Raw genomic sequence first — 27126 nt, 5'->3', positions numbered from 1 at the left:
GCTGTAAGTGATTCCACAATAGAGATTTAGTTTGTGTTTAAAAAATCAAATAGGTGAGATACTGTTAGATCAGGGATGTCAGATATAGAGCACAGGTTCTGTGTCCTGCACTTTTTTGCACATAGCATACACTCTAAATTTGGGACCATCACAAAAACACAAAATAAAAAAGTCTTTTACTTATTTAACCCAACAGATCATGGTTAAGCAGCTTGGGACCCAACCACAACAAATGCACTGTTTTAAGAAAAGAGAGATAATTTGAGGGAGTGGATGAATTAGCTAAATTAAACTGAATTAGCTAAATTAGCTGGACTTAACAAGAAGGTATATACTATACATATGTGCTAGTAGAAAAATATCTATAAACTTATAGGAATATGTTGGGTGCTAAGCACTGACTGTTAATATCATTGTAAAAAATATCTTATCTTAACTCAGTGAATGATTATATGAATGTATTAATGGATGTACTAGTATATTATCATCCCTTTTTATAAAGATTAAGATTAAGATTACTTTAGAGGTTCTTTCAAATAACCAGTTGATTTTTAGGCCTAATACTGTTTTTATTTCATTTGTTTAGTCCGGTTGTTTAGGGAGGTGGTATATCCCTAGGGATCTGCTCCTTAAATAAAAACACTCGCTCGCCATCTCCTGGTCAAAAAAGTGGTATATGTGAAAAATGTTCAACAAATTCCATTAGATTTTGAGTGTGTAGATAAAGGATTTCTACAAGTATACATATATTGCACAAACCCAGCTTTAATTGGTTAAATAATGATGTTTCTATGCATCTTTTGTGAACTAAGCTAATTGTTGTTAGCTAAATTAATTATACTGTTTATCAATTATGAATTTTCTGCTATTGTAGGAGACTAAAGAAGTAGCAGGACCAGCAGAGGAAGATGAAGCATTCGGCTCTTCACCATTTTCACAGGTAAGACGTCAACATTGGGGATTTGTTTTGTACTCATATGTTCTCATGTATACAAATCTTATAGAGTATTTGACATTTATAGGATGTTGGTCAGGGCCTCTCTTTTTACTGTATATCATTCCCAAACGTTACATAGATTTGCAGATTAATAGATATTATTAATATATAGATTTTCCATGAAATGCCAGTTATTGTGTAACTACTTCTGTCAATGAAGTTCTGAGTGTTCAAAGTTCAAAGGGTTTTGAGAAGTTCAAAGGGTTTTGATGCTAAAGTAGACTTTATTGAGAATCATCGAAGCTGAGATGTTCCATGATGAACCTTCAGTATTTCAGCAGATCACACTTGGCCTCATCAGACCCTTTAGCTGTCTGCTGCCCTTCCCTTTTGAGTTTTGCTTTCCTTCGTGCTTCATCTCTTTAAAACATATTGACATGCACATATCCTTGTATGATAGCATATTGATACAGTCTTATTATAATTAGCATACACCTTTTGTTCACCAAAATATTTTATAATTTTAACCACTGAGGTAATTACTTATGAAAATGGAATACATTATGATTTGTGTTTGGGTGTGATGTTAAAGTAATCACTTGAACCTCCTCCAGCCAATAGTTCACATTCTCCAACTTCTCAGTCCATTACATTTGTCAGAGCAGTGAGGCTGTAGAGGTAGATGAGGCTTTTTCCATAGGCGCTCCACCATCTTTCAGTCTTTGTGGTCTTTATTGAAGATTGCATAGTAAACGATAGATACAACCTCCACCCCTAGAGGACTACATTCAGTGACTGGTTAAAGAGGGGAGGAGCAATTACAATTGAGTTTTTTTAGGTTCATGAAAAAACATAAAAAAAAACATTAGCTAAAATGCTAATGTAATACTTTGTAAAGCCTGCAGGTGTCACTAGACTAATGATTCAACACACGCTAATTTGCATGTTTCTGTTGAGTTTCTGAATATTTAGTTAGCCACTATTTGTCTACCAAATGGTGTCACATGATGCACTTGTATTGAAACTAATTACAGTAAAAGAAAAAAAATCATTCGTTCGAAATCATTAATTATTGATCATTAAATCCACTGATATTTGATATTTTAGAAAATGTCAGGCTTTATTAATTGAATTCAACAAAAAGACGAAGTAAAGAGTCAGAAAGAAAGTTTTATTTTTCTCATGATATAAAAAGCTTTGATTTTCTTCTGCATTTTGGTCTGAAACTTAAGGATCAGTTCCAATGAAGTCAATTTGGAAAACAAAAAGCCAGATGAGCACATCTAACCACCATTACTGTACCTTCCTGTTCCTGTTCATTCATCTAATGGTGGATTTTTATATATTTTCATATATTTTGGCAAATTTTCTCACTAATTTGGTCTTGACCAGTTCCACCTATTAGCCGGCTCTCTATCAGACAAAGAGTGTGAATGCTATCATGTGCTTCCCCCAAGACACATGAAGCCAAACAACTGCATCTTTTTTGAGCCGCCTCTCATGGTGCACCACATGGTAGCATAACAAAAATTAGAAAAGCACTATATGCCCTCTTCCCTATTTATGAGCTCATGGATGCTAGGATTGACCCAAAGAAATCCACCCCAATAAATTCTGGGTGTGTCTGTCATTAAGTGATAGAGCTGAGCAAAAATGGCAGACATACCAACTTACTTGTAGTCTTCTGCAGACAACACACAACTACTATTCCCTAATATTTGATGTTTTACAACACTGTAGATACCTATATACCTCTTTGAAACAAAAACTTTATGACCTGCCAAGGAACAATAGAGCAATGTGGCTGAGTCTTGCTAAAGTTACTAAAGTCACCTAGGTATCTGTGCTAATTTTTTTAGCCTTCGGTTATGCAACATGGTTGTGGTTAGTGGAATCAATGGCACAGTGTGAGCACTGTTAGGCCACCAGCATTGTCTTATAGTAATTGCTGTGTCTTGGTAGTCCTGAGTCAGGGTTGCCCATGGCCAAAGAGGTATGGGTCCCAGTCTAATAATTTGTCTCAGGAAAGCCTGGTGGCAAAAGCTTTTTTCCACTTGGTCCCTGTCTGAGTTTGAATCCCGAGTTTCAATTCAGGCCCCCTACAGTGTGTGACCTCAAGAATTAAAGGGATGCAAAGTTTTAAACGGGGATTATTTCCTTATTTACTTTTTTATGTTTTGTTTGGTTATGCCTTACGTATTAACTTGAGTCCTATAAAAATATAATACAATGGTGTGAAAAAGTGTTTAAGACAGGGCGGCCCTAAGAACAGCAAGGGTCAAACCTTCAGAGAAGCAAAGCACGCACATGCCCAGACAATCCACAGCGACTTCCAGGACAGCGAAGAGACACCCGGCACATGTGGCAGTGCATACAGGTGATCACAAACTACAAGACAGTGAGGAGAACTCGAGTTAACCCATGGAAGGCTGCTGGACCAGACAACATTCCTGACAGGGTGCTGAGGGAATGCGCAGAACAACTAGCGGATGTCTTCACTGACATCTTCAACATTTCCCTGAGCAGCACTGTTGTTCCTACGTGCCTCAAGACAACCACCATTGTCCCCATCCCAAAGAAGTCTACAGTGACACATTGTTATGAAGTGCTTTGAGAAGCTTGTCATGAGGCACATCAAGACCCAGTTATCACCCTCACTGGACCCCCTACAGTTGGCATATCGTCCAAACCACTCCAATGAAGATGCCATTGCCACGGCCCTTCATTTAGCCATCACACAGTTCAGCATTCAACACAATCATTCCTCAGTACCTGAAGGAGAAGCTGAGCCTGCTGGGACTGAACACCTCCCTCGGCAACTAAATCCTGGACTTCCTGACTGGGATACCTCAGTCAGTCCTGATCAGGAATAACATCTCCAACACCACCAGACTGAGCACTGGAACCCCTCAGGGCTGCGTGTTCAGCCCACTGCTGTTCACTTTGCTGACTGAAGACTGTGCATCAATGCACAGACTGAACCATATCATCAAGTTCACCGATGACATGACCGTGGTGGGTCTCATCAGCAAGAACGACGAGTCATCATACAGAGAGTAGGTTCAACAGCTAACTGCCTGGTGTAGAGCCAACAACCTGTCTCTGAATGTTGATAAAACTAAAGAGATGGTGCTCTTCAGGAGAGCACAGAGCGACCACTCTCCGCTGAACATCAACGGATCATATGTAGAGATCGTCAAGAGCACCAAATTTCTTGGTGTTCATCTAGCGGAGAACTTCACCTGGTTACTCAACACCTGCTCCATCCCCAAGAAAGCCCAGCAGCATCTCTACTACTTACGAAGCCTAAATAAAATGTTTATTGTCTTTTGTGTACTGTCTTTTGTGTAACGTCTTGTATTTATAGTTCGCACTTTTTGTCCTGCACTGTCTTTTTGTCTTGTCTTGCACTGTTTGCTCCAGGTTGCACAGATGCACTTTATGTGGCTAGGAATACTTACTAAGTCTTTAGCTCTGTCTTTGTTTTATGTAGTACCATGGTCCTGAAGAAACGTTGTCTCATTTCACTGTGTATTGCAAAAGCTATATATATGTTTGAAATGACAATAAAAGCTTCTTGACTTGACCTTTGAGCACAACTGTATCTACCTCCACAATGTAGAGCTATGATGTGGCTAGGTGTTGTTTTCTGTTTGAAGTTGGCGTGAATGCTTACAGAATTTTTGCGTGTATAAAATGCTCCCATGTGTAAGACGATCCCCAATTTTCCAATCCCAATTTAAGAAATCAATATTTTAAACATAAAACATCGCTTATTTATTTTTTTTATTTTTTGACACTTTTATGGGCTCAGACGTTCTGACATTACAGGTCCCTGTCGCATCTGCTCACTGGCTGCATGCTCTCCACCTCCAATGGGGTGTGTTCCAATTGGTTTGTTCAGCATCAGCTGATGTCAGTTACATAAGGCCCGTGATTGGAGGAAGCCTGTTGGCGGAGACAAGCTATCGTCAGTTTCACTCGTGATTGGAGGAAGCATGTCTGCAGTGACGCGGTATGGGCAGTTTCGCTCGCGATTGGAGGCCAGTGATTGGAGGAACCATGTCTGCAGTGAAAAATACGGTACTTGATTATTTTTCAGCAGCTAGGATCCACTGTGGTCTTTTTCTTACTCTTTTCAATGAGGGGACACCAACGGGGATGCCATGACGCCAAATCCTCTAATGAAGCTTCAATAAAAAAATTGACAGATTCTGCAAGGTTTATTTAAGGCATACTTGTGATTTGCAAATGCAACTTACATTAGAGCTCTGCTTCACCTGCCACTATCTTGTGTGTGAGTGTAGGAGTTGATGGAAGGAAGATGGAAACAAAGGCCACAAGTTCGCTTAGGTCTCAATGTAGGACATCTGGAGTCAAGGGTTTTGACTCAGAGTGCAGATGACACATTAGTCTAGCAGGATCAATAACCAGGATATAGCAGTGTATAAAGTGTACACTAATACTTTAAGCCCTCAAAAAGAAAAATCTAATCTATTATAAAATGGATATTTGCCAGACAACAAAGGCTCAGTCTTACAGAATAAGTAGACTTAGTAAACAAAACCTTTGCATTATCAGTAATTGCTGTGCTATTCACTGCATTTGTGGGATTTGCTATTAATATATTAGTTTTAAATATCAGAAATTACAGGTCATGCAAAAGCACAGATATTCCCTTAGTGAATGATGATGTTGAGCCTTAACATTGACCATAAGCACACACTGTAATAAACACTTATCTGTTAACAGCTATACTACTTTCACTATGTCTATTGTAGCCTGGTGGGCTGATAAACCTGCTGAGAAGAATTCATTATTGTATTTAAGACAAACTGCTTTAAGGCATTATTTTCAGAAGCCGGGACGGAAGCCACCAGAGCACCCCCCTTTAAAAAAAACCAGTGAGCATTTCTCAAACACGAGTCACTCCCTTAGCCTGCCCATATAGCACAGTGGTAAGGACGCTCTCCAGGCTGCGGTTGATATAATAGCTTCACAAAACACACAGCAATACTATTAAAGGAAACAGGTACAAAAAATAGCAGGTAAGAATTTTAGCTTGGGCCCATTTTTCTTTTGTCCTGATTATTGTATTCTTTGTCATTTTAGACAGATGTTTTTTTGTTTATGGTTGAGAGTCATGTGCTTGGGTTGTTTTTATTTTAAGCTAACCTCTTACTCTGACAAGGACAAAGATGATGTAGTTTGTATATTGTGTATATCTTGGTTTTTAAATGAATGTATTGGAAGGGTTTATTTTGGCTATTTTTTTGAATGCCTGACTCAATAGCAGAGTAGCTACAAGAAGCTCAGCTAATGGCTAGTGGATGGTATTAACAGAGACAGATTTACAGCCTAAGATTCAAACTTGAATGCAAATGTATCTTGTGTGAATGTGAAATGAAACCTTTGCTTTGTATGCAATGTCAAGAATAGACAACTTGCTTCCACAAAGCATTTAAATAGCGGTAATATTTACTGATGTTTCTAGCTTATTAAGGCTATATTGGTCATGCTGTGATTTTTTTTCTAGTTCTTGAATTTTGACTTTTTTAATGCTACAGTCATTTCCTGGGGTTGCTTAAAAATATTTAACAGCAACCTACTAGGAAGTGCCATTGTGTAAATCCGATATTTAACGGTAAACATTAATGGTAAACAATTGTCTATATTCTATATAAGGAACACAATGACATTACATTCACCTTATTCGTGCATCCCATGACTTCTCATATGAGTTGTTGACATGACTTTGTTTTTCTACAACATATATTAAACATTACCAAAAAACTCCAAAAGGAAACAATAGTGATTTCAGAAGCCATTGTGAAACAATCTACACCCAATGTTTGGCTATAAGCTGCTTCCTCTAGTTACTAGGTTTTCCACAGTAAAGTCCCTAGAAATGAGGTAGATATTGTATGACTGGGTGTATTTGTGTATTCAAGGCAGAAATCAGTGAGTGCACTTCTTCTTTTCGATCTTTAATAATTTTTCACCTTTTTTTCAGAACCCCACATGACCAAAGGCTAGCTAAACTAAAACTAGTGACCACTTTGCATCAATGGCAGACAAGGGGCAAATCAAACAGACTGCAGCCGTAGTGCTGGGTTGCTTGGAGAGTGTGTCTTCATTCGCCTCCACCTTCAACCCTCTGTTTGGCATCGTCACCACACTGGTTGGTGCAGCGAGGAAAGGCCTGGTGGATGATGACACAAGCAAGCTGGACAAGGACTTCCAGCAAATTCATGAGAAGTTGGAGAGCATCTCTGAGCAGAACAAGCAGCTGCTGGACCAGATCCACACTGCTGAGATTACCATAAACTATGGTAATTTGGAAAAGAACATCGAGCACCAGTATCGAGGCTTCAAGAAAATGGTGGATCGCATCAGGGAAGACCCCGAAAAAAGTGAGCGTTATAGAGAGGATTTCAAGAAAATCTATAGAAAACAAAAAGGCCGTCTGAATTTGAACGTGTACTATGACTCCATCATGGAAGACCAGGGTCCTTTTGGGAGGCCGCTACTGATATTTTATCTAGAGAAATGCAATAAAAACAAGGAGGTTATGGAGGCAAAATGCTCTCATCTGGCCTACCTCTTCCACATCGGCCTCATAGCACTGATGGCCTACTATGTGGTCACTGAGGATGATGAGGATGAGTTCAGGGAAGAATGGGGCCAAAAGGTCTTGAATATTCAGACCAAGATGCAAGAAGTCCTGGAAGAGTGTAACTAGAAGAAGTGATTCCAGATTCATGGAAATTTTGTTAACCCACAGCTGTCTTAGTTTCTTCTGCATGTGAGAACACAATTATTTTTCTTCCTGAATTGCTTTTGTATGTTTATTAGATTAGCACTTAAAGATTTCAATCTTTTTTCATATCCTTATATGGCTGTATATATATCAAAAACTATTGCTGGATATACAGTAAAGCTGTAGACAATATTTGTGTATTTTGATCAGTGTTATTCATTTTGGCAGTTTGTTGAATCATGGGCTATAATGAGAGCTTAAATTTACTATTAGCTTGGAAAAAGGAGCATTGTAAAATCACAATTTTTATCAGACATTGAAATATAAAAAAAAATTAAATCATATTATTAGTATGGTCATTGTAAAAGTCCCAGGATATCTTTTAAAGGACTTAAAATCTTTTCATGTATAACCACCACCACAGCACAATATGCAAATTAGCATGATTTGCAGCAGTCGACTAGTGACATCTGCAGGCTATACAAAGAATTACATGGATACGCTTGCACAGATTTCTATCTAATCTTCCCACATAAAAGACCCAAAAATTGTCTTGCACATTTGTCCTCATGTTATGTGCATATGTTATTTGTCAAGATCCTACACAAAATATCTCATAATTCTCAGGCTAATCCCCTATTTATTCGCTCAGTGAGGTTTCCTGGAAGTCTTCCTCTAGACACAGTTGAGGTTGTGCTGTATTCATTCAGTTTAAAAAAGAAATTTAAGATGATCTGTGAAATGTTAAATGATTGGGATAATTTTGGGGGATTTGCTAAAGGTTTTTTTGCACAGGTACAGTTACAGGCAAACTAACTCGGACTAGCAATATCTTCCTGCAAATGTTCATGCTGTGATACTTTATACTGATTATTAAAAAAAAAGGAATTTACAGCTAGGAAGGTTTCCAAATTGATCACATATGTAAGTCGAAACTGATGGATGGATGGATGGATAGATAGATAGATAGAACTTGGTGAATGCATATTGCACGAAAATACCAATGAAATGCCGTTTAGCATTAGAGTTTGTGCATTAGTAAAGTTTATGCATTATAATAAAGTTTGTGCATTAGCATACAGCATAGTATGTGTATATAATATATATATATATATATATATATATATATATATATATATATATATATATATATATATATATATGCTGTGTAAATGTGTGCATTATGTACATTGTATGTACAACCAAGTAACCAAGAAATATATAGTGTTTGTACAGTTAATATACATAAACAGAGGTGAACAATGAATAGAGGTAAGCAATGAATTTACTGCTATATCCATTTATAATTGGTAGAGAAGATGTAACAGAATGTACAGAGTGGAGCAGAACTGCAAGGTGATTGTACAAAGGCTTTTACTATATTAAAAATATAGCATTCACAGATAGGCCTTTGTTTTCAGAAATGCAGCATGTATTATGACTTCAAGAAAACACAAAATACTATTCTCTGTGCTTTAAACCACACCAGTCTGTGGTCCATTACTGAGGTTACCTTCATGAGTCAGCATCACATTCCCACATACAAGCTTTACCCAGCTCTTCTGCGTCTGTTTCCTCCCTCTATTGGGTTACTCTGCATTCATTGGTGAACACGAGGAGGGGCTGAGCAGGAAGTGGATAAAGAAAGCCAAGAGAATGTGCAAAAGAAGATGTAGGAGGTGCTGTTATTCAACTTCCCCATACACACAGGCCTCCCTGTGTTTACCACAGCAGGCTATCCCACGTTACATTAAATACATATTTAGATCCCCATTATGAGCAATACAATGGCAAATAAATACTCCGTAAGCCATTTTCCTTCCATGATAAAGAAATCTTCAGAAGAATCAGACTCATAAGGGACATGAGTCTTTCTGGGAAACAATGGATAGTGCATTAATGCTTTATTAATTTTCCACATTAAAAGGTCAAACAGTACAGAATGGGTTTAATGGTCTTGAATACAAGCATCAGAGATCACGGCATCACAGATTGCATGGAGTAGATTTAACAAAATAAAATAAGTAAAAATATTACACATTATTAGGCACAATAAGGCTCTAAGCACATAATTCATCTCTAAAACATTTGTGATTGTATGAAAAAAATAATGAATAAATTGCATTCTTGTCATACTTGTGGCATATTGTATGGTCTTGATGTGTTTCTTTAGAATTATTTCAGATATAACAAATAAGGTTTTGCAGACATTGTTGGTTCCTCAGAAAACAATCATTTCAAAACAAGCTCAAGCCTGTCTACTGTCACATGTAGTCAGGATATGCACTAAGCTACTTTCATGCCAGGACTGATTTTTTTCCTTCACTGAAACTGAATTAGAGCATGCCATTGAAATGTTTAGCCTTTCAGATCTCATAGCTGATAAATATTGTGCCTACAGAATAGCAAAGAAAGAAAACACGACAAACCTGCTCGTCCAACTTAACCTTTCACACAATAGGTGATGTTTAGCATAACAGATAACTGTAGTATAATGTTTGGAATTAATAAAAATGAATGCTAAAGCTGTTCTATAAGACCAAGACACATCAGGGTAAATCTGAGGTACTTTTAATCTCTTATGTGTTTACCATTTGGTATTTGTAAAAAATCTACTCTGTGTAGGGACTTTTTGTTTTGTTTTGTTTCTTTTTCTGAGGGGGAAACCTCTCAGTGCCTCAGGACACTTGGTAATGTCGCAAACTGTTTCACAGAGCAGAGTGGAAGCCTGAGAAAGAGGCACAGTTACCGGATGTTACCCATCCCTCTCTGAGAGGGAGGAGGAGATGGAGGCTGTCCAAAGAGGGAGTGCCGCATGCAGCAAGGCTACAAATAAACATTGAGCCAAGGCAGCTGCAAGTCATCAGCACCGCTGGGCTGCACTGGAACACCACAGACGGCACCTCTGCACTTTTAACCTCCTAACTGTAAGTGTTTGTTTTTCTCTGTTATCTCTTGATGATCTCTTTCTTTTGGGGCTTCTTAGCTTTTCTTTTCCTTTTTCATTTGCTCACATTTTAAAATAGCAAAACATAGAATCAGTGAACAGGGCATACAAAATAGATCTTTGTACATGTCTACAATGATGATGTATTTGCTAATTCTGGATTTTTTTTAAGCTTTGATAAGGACCTGTTCTGAAATGCCCAGATGTTGTGCTTAAGTAAATATTGACTTGCATAACACTTAGCAACCATGGATGTGGTTTTAAGATAAAAAAAAGACCTTGCTAATGATAAAAGGCAACAATGTTGGTGCTATTAAAGTGTAACACTGGATTCTATAGGAAGCTAAGATATCAGCTGAGTTATCGATTGAACTGAAATGAAGGATTCTGTCAGCTAGTCAGCTTTCAGATTCGGCCGTTAGCTCTCAGCAGTAATCATCAGGAAGTGTCAATGATGGCTACGTCTAGAAACCCACTAAAAACGGCAGCTTGTTACACATTGGCCACTAGGGGCTCTGCTGAACAATAGTCAAGCGTAGTTCATGTAAAACAAGGTGACAAACATTTACCTTTGCCTGTACTTTACCTGTAAATATGCATAAAATCTATTCTTAGGATGTTTGATTCAGAACTGTAGTATCAAATTACTCTTATGTACCTAACTGACAGTGACTAAAAACATTAATATCTGTAAGACCTTTGGCACAAGCTCGAATGAATCATTCATTGCGAGACAGAGTTTACTTTAGTTTAGCTGCAACACGTGAAAGACGGAATCACACAAAACCTGAATGGCATATTCAGGACAGGATTGTGAGGCTTGCTACTGAAACACCACAGTAAACAACAACAATACCATAGCAACTAACTTGCAACCGCCTAACAGCTACCTGGAATGTCATGGCGACCACCTAGCAACACCCTAGCAACCAGAATATCACTACTTACTTTTTAACCAAAACTGGAACATTGCCTCAGGTTACATTAAAGAACTAGGATTATTTATACATAGACATATAATTATAGACCTTGGATTTCTTTGGACAAAGCACACAAACCCAACATTCCTAATAACGTACATGGCATGTCATTTATTTATTTTGGAAACATTTTTACTGCAGTTTGAACTCGCACAGCATGGAATTTCACATACAACTGCAAATATTTGTACATTATTCCAGATGAAGTTCATACTTGTTCTACTATCTGCTAGCTTTTCAATTTTTTATATGACAGATTTTTTTTCATAAATGTGACATTTAAATAATGCTGCATTGATTCTGTAATTCTGAAGTTTTTAAAATGACATTTCTTATTGTGTTACAGAAAGAACATTTGCCTCCGTTAAAAAAGCCTCTTTCATCACCTGACGTCCAATATGAGTTTTGTGGCAGAATGGCTTATGGAGAACAGCGACAAGATCGAAAAGGGAGTAGAGATCCTAGGCCAAGGCTGTGAGATCCTTGCGGCCACTGTAGGCCAGTTCAATCCCATCCTGGAGGCAGTATTTAATGTCTCCGCTGAGCTCCTTAGCAACCCAGAGGGCAAAGAGGCTAGGTATCTTTCTGAGCAGTTTGTGAAGGTCAACCAGAAGCTGGAAAAGATCCAGGGTGATATTAAAAAAACAGAGCTGGCGATGCAGCGATCATCTGTGAACATCCAGAACTTCAACTTCTACACACAGATAATCAACCAGCATGAAATGTTTAAATATATTTTCACAGCCAAAACCAAGTTTAAGAAGTTGAAGCGAGATGAGTTCCTCATCCACTTTGAGGAATATGAGGGAGAAAAGAACCTTGAATGCTTATATGATGCTATCATGAAAGAGAACACCTCTGGACAGACATTGCTGGACACCATAGTGGAAACTGAGCAGCGGAGCAGGAGAGCAGTGGAGGAATTCTGTGCTAGCCTGAAGAAGCTGTTTCTGGTTGGGATCATCTCACTGATGGGCTACACTGCACTACAGGAAGACACTGTGGATGAGGAAATGGGGAAGACATGGCTTGCCCGCATGGAGGAAGTGGAGAAACGCATGAAGGCAGCAGTGGATGAATGTGTGAACAACTTTGCTGAGCAAGCCAAGACTGATATAGATGAGATGCTCCTGGAGAAGCAGAGCAGTGTCGACCCTGAGTTTACTAAATTCCTACTGGAGGCTCTTGTGAAGAAGTATTACTGGGTCTCCTGGTCAGTCCGGGTGTTTAACGATGATGATATCAAACTTGTGAAGTTTCTGTTTGGGAAGAAGCGCCATATAAATGGTGGAGTTGACAATTATTTTGAACATTTGAGTGGTAATAAAATAAGGGTTGTGGTGTCTTTCACTGCAGACCCTAAACCACTCGACAAGAGCCAGATAAAGGATCAAATAGAGAACGAGAAAGGTGGTGTGGAGTCTGTGGCTGAGTCTCTGAGCAAATGTTTTCCCAACTGCCTTGTCCATGCCATAAGTCGCACTAAGAAAGTGGAGGAAGCCAATAATTTTGAGCCTGAGCACCTTTATTATATTTCTCACAAAAAAGCACACATCTGTATCCACTCTGAATAATGAAATTCAGATCAAACTAAACATATAGATGTTCAATCAGAACCTACACTCTCCAGGCTTCTATTAATCAATGAACTTTTTTTTTTATCGTTGTTGTTGTTGTTGTTGTTGATGATGATGATGATGATGATGATGATGATGATGATAAAGCACTTAATTGTGGAATCCAGACAGATTTCGACCGAGGTTCAAAGAACAAATGCTATAAAGAAGGAAAAATGGACTGAAAAGAAGTTGATATTGTTTTATTGTTTTGAATCATTATATTAATATTATTAATATATTATATTATATTAATCCTGCACTATCTTCAATGCATTTAAAACCTTTTTCATTTCTAACATACCTTCTAATATATAATCAATAAATAAAGCTTCATAACATGACAATAAAATAAAAATTTCTTTAACTGCATCAATATATTGCAATATGCTTTGAACACAGCTTACTAATGTAATCCCAGTTCTCTGATATCGTACCACAGTGAGTTTATAATAAAGGATATGAATGAAACAGTACACAAACGTAGCAATACCCCTGGTGGAGTGAGCTTGTAGACCTCCTTAGGGCTGTACACTCCACCACCCAGTGGAAAGCATTGACGAGTGGATTCTCTTTATAAGGAAAACCTCATGACCATGTGGAGGTTAAAGAGATCTACGGCAACCTGCCTGAATTTCTACCGCTTGAGGATAAAGTTTCTATATGTGTTCATCACTTATCATGCTGATATCGTGCACAGAAGAGTAGATCAGCTAATGATAAGACTCTGATCCGAACATTCATTAGAGCCCCTGCTGATATCTCTCAGTGAAAAGCTGCAGTGAATCTTCACATTATATGCAAATCTGAGACATTTCCTGTTAGAAGGAAAAATATGTACATAAATATATCTGCAGTGAGACAGTGTTCTGAGCACGAGCTTTTTAAGACTGTAATTTCTTAGGTGTTTATGGATGATACCTAAATCCAAAATCAGATTGAGACCCATCCCTTTTTATATATAGTAAAAAGGATATTTCTTCCTCTAAAACCTGAACTGACTCTCTCTAGACCATTGATATTACAGTTCCGTTGAAAACAGGGAGTTTTACAGCAAACTAAAGCATGTATTTCCAAACTATTGCGGTTAAAACCCCAAGGATAGACTTTGTGTGCATGATAACGCTCCATCTAAGCAACCTGGGGCGCTCACGTCGTTGCTCATTAGTTGTGCTGCACCGCCGTCTAGTGGTCAAAGCGGGGACTGCAGCAGAAACGGCTCTTAATGACTTGTACAGTCTTTGTCGTCTTAAAGAACAACTTAAATCTATTTAAACAAGTCTGAAGTTAGCTTTCCTTTAATTAACAAAGAAAAGTGAAAGCATTGAAAAATGTATTGTGTCCTGCATGTAGATGGTGACAAATGCACACTAATGTCATGTTGTAATCATATTTACTTCTTAGTCATTACATTTTTCTAAGCTTTATATGACTTATTCTGTTACACTTACTGTTTATGCAGCAGTATAAGCATAAAATAAAAGGCAGACACGAGAGTGTAACTCAGCAATTGTATTGACAACAGAGCAGCAAGCTAGCCGCAAACCAACAACAAGGCATGAGCAATCAACTGTCGATCGCATGATCCATTACATCCTGTAACACTTACTTCATTATTTAAGTGTAGTAGATAAATAGTTTCTGGAGAAATCACTTTACTTTTCATTTTGCTGCCACTTTATTCTGAATTCAATACAATCATATGATCAAAATAATAATTATATATATATATTCTTACTAAGGTAAGGTAAGGTAAGACAAGATTAACAGATTTATTTGAAAAAAGAGATCAATGGATGATTGAATCTTTATTTGGAAATATGCAAACCATTAATTTTCATTAGAATTTCAAGCAAACCTGCGAAGCTATTTATTAAACATGATGACCGTTTGTATGAGGTCAAAGCCTGGAAAGTCCATGGCTATGACCCCGAAACACAGTGCAGATCCTTCAGCAATCAGCATTTGTAGGTAATCGTACAGCCATGGGTCGATCTTCTCCGCCACTTTTTTGGGGGTTAAAAACATGCCTTTAAACGTGCCGATGCCCGTGCCACTGGAATAGGTGAGGACGACAGAATTTCCTCCACACTCCTTCATGGCTAGTTTGAGGTTCTGAAGGGTTATTTTCTCCTTGTCCTCAATGTGAGTGACCTTGTAGTCCCCTTTCTTGTCAGTTTCCTTCAGTTGCAATCCGAGCAAAAAGCTTCCTTCCTGTATAAACACGATCTTTCCTCTTACTTCATCCAGTCGTGGTATTGTAGACTTCACCCAGACATTGCTGTCACCCTCGATCAGCTTTTCAAACAATTCCTGTACTTTACTTTTATCAAACAAATCGGGTTTAAGTCGGACGAGAACCGTCTCACTTGGGAACTCCGACAGGAAGGCCTTGAGTGCGGTGAGAGCCTTGATGAATGTGGAGTGTTCATAGACGATCCCGTGCATGAGGTACAGCGTGTCTTCGTAAGCGTACACACGGAGGTCCAGGTAGCGGATCCCTGCCTTCAGCTGGTCCTCCAGGATCCAAGCCTGGCACTCAGCCGCTGGTCCTCCATGAAGTGCCATGGTATCATGCGTTCCAGGAATGGTGATGTCAGACAGGAGAGTGTCACCATCCAGCTCCTTCATCCAGCCAATATTGTAGGACTCTGGAAGAACGAGCTGAGGCTTATCGTTAAAAGCCAAACTGCCACTTTCTGTATTTCCAGGAATTAAACTGGTGAAACAGTGGAATAGATGTGAGTTTGAAAGTTGTATATTTTTGGCCATGGAGGGATCTAATGTACAGGATTTTTACCTGAGCTGTGTGGTCATGGCACAAGCAGGCACTTGCCTTGGTACAACTTATCATTAAAGTTAACTGCTATGTCAATACACACCCATAAAACATTACGATAAGGCACACTAAGGTGTTCTCCTTAAACAAAGTATGAAGTGAATTAACTGAAATGAACTGAACTGAGGTGGATTAAAACTGCTGAAATTAATATTAGGGGGAATTAATATTATCTGGAAATAAAACAGACCACATGGCACGCTCTACATGTTTTAGTGTCATTTATTTCATACTTACAGACTAAGTAGTAAGACGATGAGGATCGGGTCGACATTCGTTTTCTTCATGTTTCCTAAAGTTAATGTCAGAAAATCACAAATCATTTAAAACCGTATTTTATATTAAACAACAACATGTTCAACTTGGTAACTAAAGATATCGCTCGGATGTAAATGAGATCTGAACTAATTCAATGCTAACGGACTAAAAAAGATACAATAATGTAAGGATGAGATTATGAACTTTAAACCTAAACTATATCAGGATTATCAGCAGGTTGTCCATATCATGAGTCTATTTTGTGTGTAAATGAACTCATAAACTACAAAAAATGTACAAGCACTGAACTACTCACACGATGAGATGAGTCTCACACCAGTCCAGCTGAGAAAGTAAAGCTAAATGTGTGTGCTGTTAGATTTCACAGCCTTTCAACAAAAGACATTGTGTGTATGCAAAACCTTTTGTCAGGTCATTAATCATGCTTTTATATTTGAAGTTATGTGACGTTTTTTAGAGGGCGAGTCTCGATAAGAGTCATGGTTTCATGCTGTAGGTTGAATTGTGTTCCTTTGCAGTCAGTCTTTAATCTGCTTTCTATAAATTTCACAAAAATGTTATTTAACAGCCCACTTATGCCTGTCAGATTCTCCATTTCTTTCTTCAATTATTTACTTTTTCAATGAGGATTATGTGAGTGAAACCGTGTTGATCTGGACACTTGATTATCTTCTTTATAGCTTATTAGAAATAAACAACTGTTAGCTAGGTTGCAGGATTAGCCGATTTGAATCCAGGAAAAAAATACAGCAGGTTAAACCTCACTGACGGTTTTACACGGTCATGGAAACTCTCAGGAATTTAAGAATCTTTCTCACTGAATAAATATTTAACAGTATTTAATGTGTTCAAAAAGTAGACTGAAGTCCAAGAACCAGAAACAACCACAATGTTACAGTAGGTCAACTGGCTAGGATAAATTACTCAACATTTATCTCCTTTGTTTTAAATAGTTCACAATTCCATAATTTTTTGTTTATTTCCTATTTAAACAAAATAAGTAAATGTGTGATATTGACTGTGTTAACTGCAATGTAAAAAAACTACACTTTTCTACTGAAGCCTGTGTTCAGACGACATTAAACGGATCTTAAAACGGATCATAAGGTTTTGCCCAAACTTGTGGAGTCCGATCCAGCTCCAGTGCACACTGTCACTGAAGTAAACAGGGGATGAGCCTGACCATCTTAAATTCATTCTACTTTTCACTCAGATGGTTGTCAATAAAGTCATTTATAATGAACATTACATGAGCAACTTACAGTGTATCTCATTTTATACACCTGAGCAATTGTGGTTATGGGCCTTGTTCAAGGGCCCCGCAGCGGCAACTTGTTGGAACTTGGATTTGAACTCATAACCTCCCGATCGGTAATCCAGCTCCTTAGTCACTTGTTCTCTTAGACTTTTGGACCCTACTGTATAACAATAAAGCTCAAGTACAAAACCAAAGAAGCGATAACGTGACAATGCAGTGGTTATGTATAAGATGTTATAAAGGTTATTATAAAAGTCAGTGGTTAAATGAAGGAAATATTTTATGAAATTTAGTGCTCTTGTTTTTCAAAGGAATAACTGCATAAAGTGCTGAAACTCAACTGTCATCGAGTCTGTTCTGTGCACGTCAATAACTGTCTGCAGGGCTCTCAAGTGTCACGCATTGAGAGTGACAGTCACTCATTTGGGTCTTTTCTCACGTTCTCCCGCCACACACTGTATTTGTCACTCAGAAAGACTTACTATTTACCATATATTTAATAAGCCGCAGTGCCCAAAATGTATCAGTCTGCACCGCTGTCTCTATGGAACTGGGCTGGAATCAAGCGCGCCTCCCCTGGAGTTCTTAGACGAGCCTCACACTTATCAGGCAATCAAAAAAAAGAGGCTACACAATAGCCAATCAGAAAATAGCACTATTGTATCTGGGTAAGATTTAACGCAACAACCAATGAAAAAAAGCAGATCCTGGAATTGTTCAGGATCATCCTCGTTCACCCACAGAGAAAACCACTGGAGCTGCGAGCATCACTTTGAGCACAGAGTAAGTCATGATCTCCTGTTGTAATGTTACAACAAATTCACAACTTGTTTGACACAAACAATGACATTGTGACTGCTGTTAGAGACGTTTCTCAGATAATCAGCATCATTTTTTTATGAGTGTCTGTAACTTAGCCAACAGTTTTACAGCCTGTTCACTGACAACACCTGCTCAGAACAAGTAGCTATGAACGCAATCCGTCCTCTGCAAATGATCCAAATTGCAGCTGCCTGGCTTGTTTTCAACCTGCCAAAGTTTTCGCATACCACCCCGCTGCTGCGATGTTCAGGAAACACTTCAACTAGCACTTCTTTCCTTATCTTTTGCATTTAAAAAAAAAACACACACAACCTTTGACACTTTTTCATTGTAACTTTGAACAAATGTTTTAAACTCATGGTATCTTAAGTAAGTAACTTAGTGAGCCAGCATTAATATAGTCAATGTTAGAGATTTAAGCACTTATGTACGTCGCTCTGGATAAGGGCGTCTGCCAAATGCTGTAAATGTAAATGTAAATGTAAGTAGTCTAGGCCAGTGGTTCTCAAACTGGGGGCCCTGAGATGGTGCCAGGGGGCCCTGGTTTTATGACATTTTATAAAATAAATAATGAATTTATCATAAATGAAATCTCAGAAAAATAAGGTTACTAACCACCAGCACTACATTGTATAATTTAATATGTTTTGTTTAATACAAATATTAAGTTTTGGAATGTTTTATGTCATAAACTTCCTTTGGGGGGCGCTAGACATATTTATAATATGTCAGTCTTGTCTGTCTTCAAAACTTCTATCATCTATAGCACGACTTTACATACAATTTATTTATTTATTCAATTTATTTGTTGTCTATTTGTATTTACACGTGTGTGTTTTTATTTGTATTCTTTAATCTCATCTTATTTTTATTCTGTGTTGTTGTCTCTGTGTCCTGTGTAATACTTGATAAGAAACATTCTGATTCTGATCAACGTGATAGAACGCGCCGCGCCGCTTGATGGCGCTGTGACGTTAACACTCGTTAAACGCAACCGTCTCTCAGTCCTTTTCCGATTCCTGTCGGTTTGGTGATGTAATGAAGTAAAAGAGGAGTAAAAAATGGCGGAGAACAGTGGCACAGATCCTGCCGTGGACAGGAATGCCGAGGAAAACGCTGCCACCAGCGGCACCATTATCATGGTCACTGTCAAAACACCTAAGGATAAAGAGGAAATAGCGATCTCAGAAGACGCGTCTGTTTCACAGGTACGTTGGACGCGAGACAGCGTCATTTTTCGGCTTCTCCGCCGTGAATGGCCGCTTTAGCCGTGACGCTAGTTAGCCTGGCTAGTTAGCCTAGCCAATTAGCCTAGCTAGCTAGCTAGTTTACGACGACAATAAATTCAAGACGGTTTTTTTTCTCCTCAAGTGCAGAAATCATCCATGTATTCAAGCCAATATGCGTCTTTTAGTATGTCAAAGACACCAGTTTACATCACAGAGCATAGAAAAGTTGACTATTATCAACATAATTGTGTTTTTTTTTTACTAATAATAATACATTCAGGATGACGCTGTGAGTTTAGCTCGAATCGTTACCGGCTATGTGGTGGTCAACGGGAAGATTCTTCGGTCGCGTCCCAAACGGCTTCTGAGTAGAGACGAGGTCCCCTAGATAGGCTGTAAGTGCGCCTTGTTGTAAGGGGCACGTAGTGCGTATCAATCTAGGGAGCAGGGAGCAGGCAGCGGTTTGGGATTTAACCTTTAATTACTAGCTATCTAGATACGTCTGATATTCTAAGGTTTATAATCGTTAATAAACATATATTGAGAAAAAAATCATATGTTTATAGATGTCAGAAGAATTTTACGCATCTTAATGTTTGTGTTTGATCAAAGTGGGTCGCGATTCTTATCTGCAAATAGCTAACTATGCTAAATGACTAGTTAGCATTAGCCGACTTGGAGAATGTTCTAGCTTTTAGGGTTTCGACGGATTTATTTATTTGTTTATTCTTGCTTGGGTTTTGTTTATCTATATTAAGATTGTGTTATATTTAAAAATTCTCCTGTTTCTGCGATAGTAATGTTTTTTGTAAGAGAAACACGTTTTTATGTGTCATTAGGTTTTATTATTTGGTTACAGAAGTTTCTGGAATATTCTCAAGGTGTAGTTCAGGGAATTGGGGATTAAGCAATATACAAAAAGCCAAAACATTGTAATAGTTGAGTGCAAAAAAAAAAAAGGTCGGGTTTTTAAAAAATACTCGAATCTGATTGGTTGGTTGCTGTTTTGTTGTACAGCAGCCCTGACAAAATTGAGCTTCTAATAACAGGTTTAAATGAATGTGGTGGTGTTTCCACTTTAGCATCTCATTCTCAAGGTCGGTGGGTGTAACACACAAATAAAGCCTCGTAGTAAATTGATAAATCGTTTATGTTGTGATGCTTTCTTTGAGGAGACAAGTTTTTGAGCGTTACATGAAGGAGACTCCAGTGTCAGTGATTTATCAAGAGTCAGATGTAAAGCTGAAAGTTTTGGTTTAGACATCTTCAAAAAAGATTTGTGTTTTCCGAGTAACGTGACACGTTTTATTTGTCTTGTCCACTTCAGGAGAGAGAAAGAGAGAGAGGTGGCCGAGGAACTGTATATAGGTGCTATAAAGGAAATGATATAATGATTGTTTTATAATGATTTACTGTTACTTTCACAATGTTTAGCTATGTTTTTCCCCCCCGAAATAACATCCTGACCCGTTTTATCCTGTCGTGTTTGATTTGACTTTGTGTATCAAGACTAACGGGCAAATATTGCTCAAGATGTTAGAACAGAAATGTCGGTGAGATTGGTCAGGTTTCATCAGACTTCATTACATAACTGTGTGTTATCTGAGCTTTAGGTGTTTATGGATATTTAATGGAAGATTCCACACACGTATATGTTGAGTCGCTCAAGCAGAAGGTGTCGAGGCTTACTCTGTTAATTCAGTAGCAATCCATCACAGTTTAATCCTTAAGCCTGGATTTTATATAAGATTCATGAAGTTGTAACGTAGCCACTTATAATGAAGGAAAATGAAAGAAGAACTGTGATTTATTAATTTTACACTCACACACATTTACATGATTAACAGGATGTGACTCAGCATTTTTTTTTTTTTTTTTTTTTTTTTTTTTAACTAAAATATTTTTTGTTTTTGTTAATCTTTTGTACATGAATGTTCCGAATTTGGTTGTATTTTATTTTAGCTCAATAGAACAGTGCCTTTAGTCAAAGTTGAACCTTTTCTCTGTTTGTGAAGAAATGATCTCTGATCCCTAGAGTATGGAGGGAGGTATGATCTTTTTCTGACACAAACAGTGAATCTTTTTACGTCATTGATGTGGAAAGAAGGCCATGGAAATGTTGGGACAAACTGATAAAAATACTAGGCCTGTTGTTAAACAGTTCCATACACTGACTGTTTTGAACAAGGCCTTGATTTGGGCTAGGAAAAGAAGCATCGTGTGAGATTTCTATCGATCACATTTACATGTTATCGCTGTTGGAAATTTAGTGTATGATAACGTTAATTAATGTGAATTCTTTCCTCATCTATAGTTTAAAGAAGAAATCTCTAAAAGGTTCAAGGCGAAACAGGACCAGTTAGTCTTGATCTTTGCTGGAAAAATCCTGAAAGACGGCGACTCGCTCACTCAACACGGCATAAAGGATGGCCTCACCGTTCACCTCGTCATCAAAACGGCACAAAAGTAAGACGACAATAATGCACTCCTCCATTATTCTAGGGTTAAATGTGAGCCACTCCGTACATAATGTTAGGCTGCGCTGCCCGTTTGTGCTCTTATACCGGTAAATTCCTTGTGATTGATGGACGGGTGGGGAAGATGTGCACATTCTCTGACTCCCGTTAATGTAATTTATGGTTGTGGTCCCGGTGCAGGGCAACAAGCGGAGGCTCCACGGCTGCTTCGTCTAGCTCTGGTGCATCGCAGGTCAGCAGTGGCACTGCAGCCACACCGAACCCTAGTCCAGCTGGAAACTTGGGTACATCGCAGGGCAGTGGGCCGTCGCCAGCTCCCTCGCAGCCAGCCAACATATTAGGTGAGTACAGACTGGTTGCTGCATACGTGAAGGTTCTGAGAGATTACATCTCACAGCCGCAGAGTTATAACTCGGTGCTCTGAAATTTACAAAGTGAAAATGAAAAGAGAATTCTGTCAGGGGAATTTTTTTTGTTTGTTTTTGAATGGTGGGTGTTTCCTAGAAGAGAGAACCACAATGTTTAATATAAGTCACTGCGGTATTTGGTGCCAATAATTTTTGCAATCCTTTTTCTTGTGTCCTGTTTCTTGTTTCTAAACCATCCCAGTGTAAACGGGGTGAAGACAGTGAAATAAACAGTAAATCGTAGTAGATTCCTCACCCTCTGTCTGTTTGTTCCTGTGTTTTCAGCTGGCTTCGGTGACCTGTCCGGTCTTGCCAACCTGGGCATGGGCTCGTCCAACTTCATGGAGCTTCAGCAACAGATGCAGCGGCAGCTCATGTCCAACCCTGAGATGCTCTCGCAGATCATGGAGAACCCACTGGTCCAGAACATGATGTCCAACCCCGACCTGATGAGGCAGATGATCATGGCTAATCCGCAGATGCAGCAGCTGATGGAGCGAAACCCCGAGATTTCACACATGCTCAATAACCCTGAGTTGATGAGACAGGTGAGGTGGAGCAGGAAGAGCAGGTGTGCTTTCTGTACGTGCAGATTGAGCTTTAATTCTGTCGCATTACATGCAACCATATTATCTTAAAAATAATATCTGGCTCCTAGATTTTTTTTTATGTTTTATTTAGTTGAAATATTTAGTATTAAATGGCAGCCACTGATTGCTGTAGTAATAGTAGTTTAAACCTACACATTTTATGGCATAACACTACTTGAGCTTTAACTAATTTAACACTATTGAGAGGTTTACTGACGTAACTCGGATAACTGAACTAAATATAGAACATAACATTTGCATAACGCTGAAACATAGATATTATTTGTCTTTGTATTCATAAATATTTAAACTGTATAATCCTTGAAGAAAGAAGTTTTGTTTGTAAACTGAGTCATTTTGTCTTTATTTAGACAATGGAGTTGGCGAGGAACCCTGCAATGATGCAAGAGATGATGCGTAACCAAGACCGGGCGCTTAGCAACCTAGAGAGCATCCCCGGGGGATACAACGCTCTTCGGAGGATGTACACAGACATCCAGGAGCCCATGTTTAGTGCCGCACGTGAGCAGGTGTCGAAAACATTTTGATAGAAAAGTAGTTTAATAGGGGAATGTGGTATTTTGTAAAATCAATAGTAGCTTGGTTAGTTTTGTAGAATAATTTTGCTCTATATTTGTCTGCTGAATAAAGATTACTGATGTCAGGATTTTTTTTCCTCCTATTTGTACAGTTTGGAAACAATCCATTCTCAGCCTTAGGTGGAAACACGGACGGCTCTGGAGCCCAGCCCTCCAGGACAGAGAACCGAGAGCCACTGCCAAATCCATGGGGCCCTCCTGAGACCAGCTCCTCTGGGACTGCCACCTCCAGCAGCTCCAACCCCCTGGGCAGCTCTACCACAAGCTCCACCACCCCCAGCGTCTCCAACCCCCTGGGCATCAACTCTGCCAGCTTGGGCTCCGGTATCACCTTTATTAACCCCTCTGATTTCCTCCTTTCTGTTGTGTTTAAAAAATCTTAAACATTTTAGAATATATATTGAGCTCTGTGTATAGCTTTAATACAGTCGTTATTGTAGATGTGTTGATTAAGTCAAAATCGATAGAACAAGATGTAAAAACTTCCATAATATACCAGACTAGCATATATTGAGAAAAGCAGCCTGATAAATATTTGATTTTTGATTTATTATTATTATTTTTTTTTTTTGTCCAGGCATGTTTAACAGCCCTGGCATGCAGAGCCTGATGCAGCAGATCTCAGAGAATCCTCAGCTGATGCAGAACATGCTGTCTGCTCCTTACATGCGCAGCATGATGCAGTCTCTGGCACAGAACCCTGACGTCGCCTCGCAGGTCTGATGTCCTCACCAGGCAAAATAATTGGTTCTCTTCGTGTTGTTTCATCCAGTGTGTATGGTGTCCTTGGTATCTCTCCTGATCTGATCCCTGATCTTTTTTTCCAGGTGTTGATGAATAACCCTCTTTTTGCTGGAAACCCCCAGCTGCAGGAGCAGATGAGACATCAGTTGCCAGTATTTCTACAGCAGGTAGGTCATATTTCCATGTACAGATTTTACAGTAAGGTGTTTCAGTTTTACTTTTGGTGTAAATATTACAAATGGTTGTGATGCGTTTTAAACGTTCGGGCAAAATTATATTTAAACCTAATGTGTTATTTACAGTCCTGAAGTTAATAATAATACTATAATAATATCTTGAAAGCTGCTACAAGAAGCAATATACTTTGAATTCAGTAATATATATATATATATATATATAAAAATATATAAATCTTTCTTAAAATTTTTTAGATGCAGAACCCTGATGCCCTCTCTGTGATGACAAACCCACGAGCCATGCAGGCTCTGATGCAGATCCAGCAAGGCCTGCAGACCCTCCAGACTGAAGCTCCTGGACTCATGCCCAGGTATTCCATTACAATAGTACTAAGAAATTTCCAGACCAATCCTACGTTTTATTTGACTGATTATAAACGCGCGCGTGTGTGTAAACTGTGAGAGTGAGAGAAGCGATGTCATTCTACTCTCCTCTTGTGTAGTCTGATTGCCGGAGGTGCTCCTGGTGGGATCCCCACAGGGGTGAACGTGAGTTCTACTACAGAGAGTGTTCCACCACCCACTTCTGGGCAAGGCACCACCCCTGCTGCTGGAACCAACTCCTCCCAACAGCAGCTCATGCAACAGATGCTACAGATGTTTGCCGGCGGAAGCGCATCGGTAGAGTTGTCATTGATTTTTTTTAACTGCTGACAGGTTGCAAGAATGAAATCCTAGCATGCCTTGTACTACGTTCTAACACTCAAGCATTTTGAATGATATTAACGCATGTTTTGCGTAGTGTTCAACCGATTCTTCATTTATTTTTGCTTTTAATTATTTTTTTGATTAATTAACACATTTTATTGTTACTCTTTTGTCCTTCATCTCACAGACCCAGACTCCGGAGGTGCGTTTCCAGCAGCAGCTGGAGCAACTGAGTGCAATGGGCTTCATCAACAGAGAGGCCAACCTGCAGGCTCTCATCGCCACAGGGGGAGACATCAACGCCGCCATCGAAAGACTGCTCGGCTCGCAGCCATCTTAATCCCTTCACCACCTAATCACAACCAGAGACAAGTCACGGTCACGAACACAGTCCCTCATCACCTAATATCTGACAAATAGACTGAATTCCAGTTGCTTCTTCCTTTAACACGGTTGATCTGTGAATCTTAGGAAATATGGGTTCTCAAATTTATTCCCTTAAAAAAAAAAAAAAATCACAACGGAATGATCTGGCCTAGTTCATTTCTGACTGCGTCCATTAATAAATACGACAGGGCAACGCTGTGAACCAAGTGTAGGTTATCATTCCTTTTAATTGACACATACTCACTCGAGGCACTACTTCATGGTTTTTGGGGAGTAGAAAAACATAAGGGTGATCTCCCGAGTCAGAAGAACTCTGTCTTTCATGAGGATTGTCAGTTTCCTTAATCTTAATTTTTTTCCTCTTTCTCTCTCACTCTCTCTCTTAAATCATACCCAACTAAACCAGTATTTATTGCAAACACCTAGAGATTACCTTTTACTCCTTTATCGATGCTCCAGGATTCACAAAGCTTCTCGTTTGACATTAATTGAAATTTAATAGAGGAAGAGCCTTGTCTGAGCATTATAACAGCCTCATGCAGACGATCGCTTACTCTTCAGCTGTTTGGAGGGGAATTAATACTTTTTTTTTTCTTTGAAAGATGTGAGATATCCAGACATCTCTTAGTCTTTTTGCCTTTTAGGAAACAGGCTGACTGATTGATAAAAAAAACAAACAATTAAGCTTGTGGTTTTGGGGTAAGGTTGTAACAAGGCACCAATAAAAAAATATTTCTCCGCTTACAAGCAGCGCTGAAAGCAGACACCATTTGTTTGACCATATCTTTATGCTTTGAAATAGTACGCTAGTGTGTGGACAAAAGACCCGCATTGTGTGCTGGATACATCATCTTCCAGTTGATGTAGTGAAGCCTGGTAACAGCATGAACGTGATGCTTTCCTGTGCACCAATCTCAGTGCTAATCTTCATGAGTCTAATGGAACTAACAGTTGCGTTTTTGATGTGAATTAAAATGTGTTCAACTTTGTTTTTTTTTTTTTTTTTTTTGGCTGCACGTTCATAATCCAGTCTTATTTTATTTGATTAATTACATTGCAATAATCTGAACTCATACTTGAGTTGGTATGTTTCTTTAAAAAACAACAACAAAACAGAAACAGAAAGTTGGAACCAAATTGAGAGGTGATTTCCTTTATAAACAAAAGATATTTGTAAGGTTAATAGTTGTGGTTGATGTGGTAAAAGGAACTATATATTAATTATACTATATATTAAGTTTTGCTTTTAAAGAGAAAGTAAACTAACATACAAACGGAAAGGTGTTACTGTTTAGTAATGAGCAAGTTACTCAGTGTTATGAAACTACTAACAGTAGCAATATAAAATTTATATATACACTGATCAGTTGT

The 27126-nt window shown here is 38.6% G+C and overlaps 4 protein-coding genes across 8 annotated transcripts in view; 3 read left to right on the top strand and 1 right to left on the bottom strand.

Annotated features, from left to right (window-relative positions):
• The window catches only part of LOC132840376 (protein rapunzel-like), a 31921-nt gene extending 21377 nt beyond the window's left edge, over positions 1-10544 (top strand). The window contains exons 1-3 of one of the 5 annotated variants that reach the window (XR_009647806.1): positions 5498-5985; positions 6951-7742; positions 10412-10544. Coding sequence is in view for 4 of the 5 variants with exons in the window: in XM_060861960.1 (XP_060717943.1) it covers positions 7005-7679 (675 nt within the window). In the remaining variant the exon portion in view is untranslated. Of the gene's footprint in view, positions 1-874; positions 941-4806; positions 5021-5497; positions 5986-6950; positions 8256-10411 lie in introns of those variants that run through there. The other 4 variants (XM_060861960.1, XM_060861961.1, XM_060861962.1 and 1 more) reach the window with 4 other exon arrangements.
• On the top strand, positions 10490-13612 carry LOC132840374 (uncharacterized). The gene is made up of 2 exons (XM_060861957.1): positions 10490-10624; positions 11971-13612. Exon 2 carries the CDS (start codon positions 12023-12025, stop codon positions 13196-13198), a length of 1176 nt encoding a protein of 391 aa, XP_060717940.1. The 5' UTR covers positions 10490-10624; positions 11971-12022; the 3' UTR covers positions 13199-13612.
• Positions 13613-14737: 1125 nt separating this feature from the next.
• Positions 14738-16785, bottom strand: LOC132840375 (1-phosphatidylinositol phosphodiesterase-like). The gene is made up of 3 exons (XM_060861958.1): positions 16654-16785; positions 16317-16371; positions 14738-15959 (listed from the first exon to the last, which is right to left on the bottom strand). The coding sequence occupies exons 2-3, from the start codon at positions 16364-16366 to the stop codon at positions 15107-15109; spliced, it is 903 nt and encodes a 300-aa protein (XP_060717941.1). The 5' UTR covers positions 16367-16371; positions 16654-16785; the 3' UTR covers positions 14738-15106.
• Positions 16786-19456: 2671 nt separating this feature from the next.
• Positions 19457-26744, top strand: ubqln4 (ubiquilin 4). Its single transcript, XM_060861433.1, has 11 exons — positions 19457-19646; positions 21982-22133; positions 22325-22485; positions 22837-23099; positions 23513-23671; positions 23833-24064; positions 24318-24457; positions 24568-24651; positions 24916-25031; positions 25164-25341; positions 25556-26744. The coding sequence occupies exons 1-11, from the start codon at positions 19500-19502 to the stop codon at positions 25706-25708; spliced, it is 1785 nt and encodes a 594-aa protein (XP_060717416.1). The 5' UTR covers positions 19457-19499; the 3' UTR covers positions 25709-26744.
• The last annotated feature ends 382 nt before the right edge of the window (positions 26745-27126 follow it).

Source organism: Tachysurus vachellii, chromosome 25, assembly GCF_030014155.1.
Source record: "Tachysurus vachellii isolate PV-2020 chromosome 25, HZAU_Pvac_v1, whole genome shotgun sequence".
NCBI classification, from domain to species: Eukaryota; Metazoa; Chordata; class Actinopteri; order Siluriformes; family Bagridae; genus Tachysurus; species Tachysurus vachellii.
This window is presented reverse-complemented; position numbering and strand designations above follow the sequence as displayed.

Coding starts and splice junctions, on each gene's coding strand:
- LOC132840374 (XM_060861957.1), top strand. CDS start 12,023: ATGAGTTTTGTGGCAGAATGGCTTATGGAGAACAGCGACAAGATCGAA.
- LOC132840375 (XM_060861958.1), bottom strand. CDS start 16,366: ATGAAGAAAACGAATGTCGACCCGATCCTCATCGTCTTACTACTTAGT. Junction 15,960..16,316: donor ATCGTCTTACTACTTAGTCT/GTAAGTATGAAA, acceptor CTGTTTCACCAG/TTTAATTCCTGGAAATACAG.
- ubqln4 (XM_060861433.1), top strand. CDS start 19,500: ATGGCGGAGAACAGTGGCACAGATCCTGCCGTGGACAGGAATGCCGAG. Junction 22,486..22,836: donor GCAGCCAGCCAACATATTAG/GTGAGTACAGAC, acceptor CTGTGTTTTCAG/CTGGCTTCGGTGACCTGTCC. Junction 23,100..23,512: donor ACCCTGAGTTGATGAGACAG/GTGAGGTGGAGC, acceptor GTCTTTATTTAG/ACAATGGAGTTGGCGAGGAA.